The sequence below is a fragment of the Dioscorea cayenensis genome, unplaced genomic scaffold, assembly GCF_009730915.1.
Source record: "Dioscorea cayenensis subsp. rotundata cultivar TDr96_F1 unplaced genomic scaffold, TDr96_F1_v2_PseudoChromosome.rev07_lg8_w22 25.fasta BLBR01000453.1, whole genome shotgun sequence".
NCBI classification, from domain to species: Eukaryota; Viridiplantae; Streptophyta; class Magnoliopsida; order Dioscoreales; family Dioscoreaceae; genus Dioscorea; species Dioscorea cayenensis.
In genome coordinates, this window is record NW_024086844.1 from 8,309 (window position 1) to 13,156 (window position 4,848).

At 30.3% G+C, this 4,848-nt stretch overlaps 1 protein-coding gene across 1 annotated transcript; it reads right to left on the reverse strand.

Annotated features, from left to right (window-relative positions):
• Positions 1-3,275: 3,275 nt before the first annotated feature.
• LOC120254442 lies at positions 3,276-4,845 on the reverse strand (the record flags this gene model as incomplete). The annotated part of the gene is made up of 3 exons (XM_039262545.1): positions 3,276-3,672; positions 3,901-4,076; positions 4,765-4,845. Coding segments are annotated over 3 exons (354 nt in total), but the record flags the coding sequence as incomplete, so codon positions are not given.
• Between the last annotated feature and the right edge of the window lie 3 nt (positions 4,846-4,848).

Consider the following 4,848-nt stretch of genomic DNA (forward strand, 5'->3'; position numbering starts at 1 on the left):
GAGGGGTTAATTGTTATTTAGTCAAAAATCACTAACTAACCAACTCTCAAAATCATGGTTCATAATTCTAACATGCGCCCATATTACCAAGTCAACAATGGTGGCTGTAGTTGTTGAAAAGTACTTTTTATTCTCTCTTACGTTTTCTTTGTATTAGCTTCTAGAAGGTCATAAGTGTTTTTAATAAGTTAAATATTTTTGAGTTTAAAAAAAAGTTATTTGGATTAGTTTTTGAATAAAAACAGAAGTTGTAAAAAAATAAAAATAATTTTTTTTTTCAGAAGCTAGTCATGTGATGCTTTTGAAAAAAAAAAACTCTTTTCCGAAGAAGTTTTGAAATTACACAATTACTTAACTACCCTTATGAATTAAAGAAATGACTTGGGGTTTAAAGGTTTTTCTCCAAGTTTTTTACATCCCCATAAAGTCTACATTGGGATATTATTATAATTCAATGAATGCCCATTTTTGTAATTTGCTATTGAAAAGTCATACCTATGTACATCCAGACAACTTCACAAATATAAAAACACTTTTGTATTAATATATCCAAACACAAAATACATAGAACATTTAACTTATTCTAAAAGTCACTTTTTTCAAAGTCCTTTTACTAAACAAAACTAAATTTTTTTTTTTAAAAAAAAAACAATCCAAACATGGCCTTAATAAGTGAGAGATGAAGCTCTCATTCATTATAGTCGAGATAAAATAAAAGAGTGAGAGTGAGAAAATTAGAAAAAGAACAAATGAGTGGGGAGTGAAAAAAAAATATTTTTAGTTAATATATTTTTCTAATATAAAAGATAGTACTGATTTTTTCTATATTATTAAAAAGAATGTAACTCCTAAAATTTTTTTCTTAGTAAATTCTTCTATCTGTATTTATAGTTTTTATTCTAATTATGTAGGGGTTTTATCACTTAATATATGTGTATCTCTTACATTATTATTATTTTTTATTGTGGCCCTGCTCTATTCGAGCATATATTTTATAACACTAATTGGGTTTGAAAACAAAGTAAAAGTAAATAAAATTAAGGGGAAAATATTTGGAAATACAAAACACGCTTGAATAATTTTTTTAAAAAAATTATTCAAGTTAGTTGACACAGCAAACCAGACCAAAAATTAAGTAATATTTTATTCACGCTTGAATAATATTTGGAAATTAAGTAAGTCTCACAAACTCACTAGTAAGGAAAAAGATAATTAAAAAATACTATAGTGTTTTGGTCGTCCCTACCAAGAGGGAGCCATGGACCGACATTGGGTCTGGCCCGCCCAAAACTTGGTCCGGTTAAATCCGTCGAGTTAGTTGACACAGCAAACCAGACCAAAAATTTATAATTGGTCCATACTGTAATAGATGCGCTAATCCGGCTTATGCCTTCCTCTGACTCTCCTCTACCCACTTTTAAAAAGAATGTTTTATATTTGAGTTTTTCTCTTTCTCAACTTTTTTTAATGTTTTTTTTTACTCTGAGTTCTTGTTTGGTGGAGTTGTGCTTGTCATTTATTTATTTATTAATAAAGTGTTATATTTATTTTTTTAAAAAAATATTATGTATAAAGAAGGTGATTTGTCAACGTTATAATAAAAAATAAATAAAAATGCTAGCTTTGATCCTTGAGTTAGACTACTTGTTTAATGAGTCTTTTAATTAATTTGAGAGAAAAAAATTTTAGATAAACTGACCATATTTTTTATTTAATAAATATTAATCAAAAGTAAATAACTTAAATTTTTTTTTTATTTTTCTTCCATTTTTTATAAATTCATTAATAAATATTTTTTTAATAAATTAAATTTTATATAAATAAATGAATGAAATAACTTAAAATATTTTGTTGGAAGGATAACCAACTCTGCACATCTTGAGGTTTTTTTTCTCTTATAACAACAAAAACTGTGAAATGTTGTATAGCGCCTTCACCCACGCTCTTCAATTTGTCCACATTTTTTTAAATGGAGGGAAACGGGTTGAATTATCCCTTTTGTAATTTGGGAATTTTTTTAATTAATTAATTAAAAAATAACAGTGGAATTAATAATTGAAAATATATGAAGCTAATAGGGTTGTGCACGGTCCAAAACCGGACCGGTTAAACGGTTTCCTTATTATTAGGACCGGACCGGACCAAATAACAAGGAAACCGGGACCGGTCCAAACCGTTTTGGACCGGTTTGGTCCGGTCCGGTTCTGGTTTGGACCAGTCCGGTTCGGTCCCGGTTTTTATGAATTAAAATTAAATTAATTAATATACATTACTTATCTATATATCATCACTTTTGTCCTATTTGATCTTTTCACATGAGAGATTAAAACAATTTTTTAATAAACCCTAAAACGTAAAACCATATTTACAAATTTATAAATAAACCGGTCCGGTCCGGTTTGGACCGCAGTTCCGAAAACTGGAACCGGACCGGACCGTTCTGGAACCGGTTCCAAAACCGGACCGGACCGGACCTGTTAATGAAGAAACTGGTTGAAACTGGACTGGCGGTTAAAAAAAACCAGTCCGGTCCGGTTTAAGCCGTTTTTTTAGCAGCCCTAGAAGCTAACACGGCAAGATAAAACCAAAATAATCATTTTTTTTTTACAAAATTTTGATAATTTGCAAAATCAATCGCAAGCTAGTTGCTCAGATTATGCAACCTTGAAGACTAATAAACAAGCTTATAAGAAGCTATCTTGCCGATCGATTAAATATTGTCTCAACTAGGCTGGCCCATTAGCATCTATTTCAAAAGATCCTCTGCTGATGATTAAGCCTTCAGTGTTTTCGGTGTTCCTTGATTTGTTGTGCATTGTTAGAACTTCCTTCCATTATTTTGTTGTGTTTTTGTACTTATTTTTAGTCAATTTGTGGTAGATGTTTTATTTTTTAGTTTGTGACTTTATTTAGTTTTTATCTCGTGCTTGGTAGTACGATTTTCTTATTCATGTTTTATCACCTTTTCAATAAATTATGGTTTATTTACTTTTTTTCGTCTGACCTTCTCTACAGTTCCTCCAATCTCGCATTATTTTGTCATTTTGTCACTGTTCCGTGTTTTTTTAATCTTTATTAACCCACAAAAATATTTTTTTTTTTAAAAAAATAATTATCTAAATTTAAAATATTAATATTAATTATCTAAAAGAACTAGATAATTTATTTGTAAGTTATATGTTCAAACATAATTTCAACCTTTACACCTCCCTGCACCATTCATTCAGACGAAGAAAATATCATTCTTGGCAACATTTAAAAGACCTCAGCATTAATGAGTTAACTTTCTCAGATTAAAAATAAGACATAAAATATCCATGAGAGAATATGAAAAAGCTGAGCAATTACATCAACGAAGTCACTAAGCTTTGGCAAAGAACAGTTTCAAGATTAACATGTGAAACTGAACATAATCTATACATGTATGAACTGTTCTTGTTCAAACATTTTTTTTTTCGATCTCCGACATCATAATTTCACAAAATCATCAAAAATAGCAGAACAAAAAAATTATTTTACTTGAAACCAAAACACGAAGAACAAGTCAAGATCATTTTTTCACTTGTTTTAACAGATCAGCTTCCATGAGTTATAATTGCCTCAAATCTGTCTATAGATGCATGCAACTTTCCATAGTTCATATTAAAGATCAGTTCGCCGGTCCCGACAGCCCTGTCAGCAGCAGATACTTTCACACATTAGCGAAGAAAAGAAAACCTCAAATGTATTTATTCTTTCATAATTGATATTCAAAAAGGTGAAGACAACAATTTGGAAGCTAAAAGCTGAATGATAGTTAGATTAAGACACGTAAATATCGTATTTTCAAACCAAACATCTATTGAATTTCCTTCCTTTTTGGTGCATATATGACAGTTAAGTATGAACAACTTAACTTACCCATGAATTTCAGGAAGGATGTACTCCGCCCTGTACGCGATCCTCAAGTCTAATCCTGGAAATAAACTGACCGATGTTTTGTTTCTAAACTGGGAAATACCATCACCACCCAAACAAGTTGAAATCTTCCATTGCCATCCGGTCAAATTGTAATGGAAATTATGCCCTATGCCGACCTGCAGCATCACAAACATATGTACATCATTTACGAGTAATTTGGTTGTTCATTGTTTAAAGCATACAGTTTGATACATGCACAATAGATATAAATGAAAAAAAAATAAACATTATAGCATGTAGTTTTTTTCCCCACTTTTGATACTTGCAAATTCATTTTTAACAATAAGTAATACTGAAGATCTTGGTAAATAAATCCCTCACATATATAAGTTTAAAGAGGGAGGGAGAACAATCTTGAAGGAGATGATGATTGTAATAAGAAGTGAAATATCCACTGGCATCTAACTTCTGCCTATTGGCTTTCATTATGTAGTTTTCTTTAAATTACTTTATCATATCAGAAGGGATAAAAAAAGGTACAACTTTCTTTTGGTTCACTTTGAACTTCCTATCTATTAACTCGATGTTTACAATGCATTTCATGCAAACACGGTATTCCAACTCATATCTAGTTTAAACATACTTGGAAAAATGAGCTTAAAATATGTTCGATTCACTCAAAAATTTCAACATTTCTAATTCTTTAAGTATCTAGCATTATATAACAATTACACGTTGCAATACTCTATGCTAAATGTTAATGAACAACTGAATGCTGAAAGTATCATATCCTTAAATCAATAAAACAATACATGAGAAATCATACCACTCCAAAGTAAGCATTAGGGGAGAGAGAGCTTAGACCTGAAGATTAAGATATTTTGTTATAGGGATCTTCTTGGACAGCAGGCGCACATCCTTTTCTATTGGCTCACATATGAACTTCCA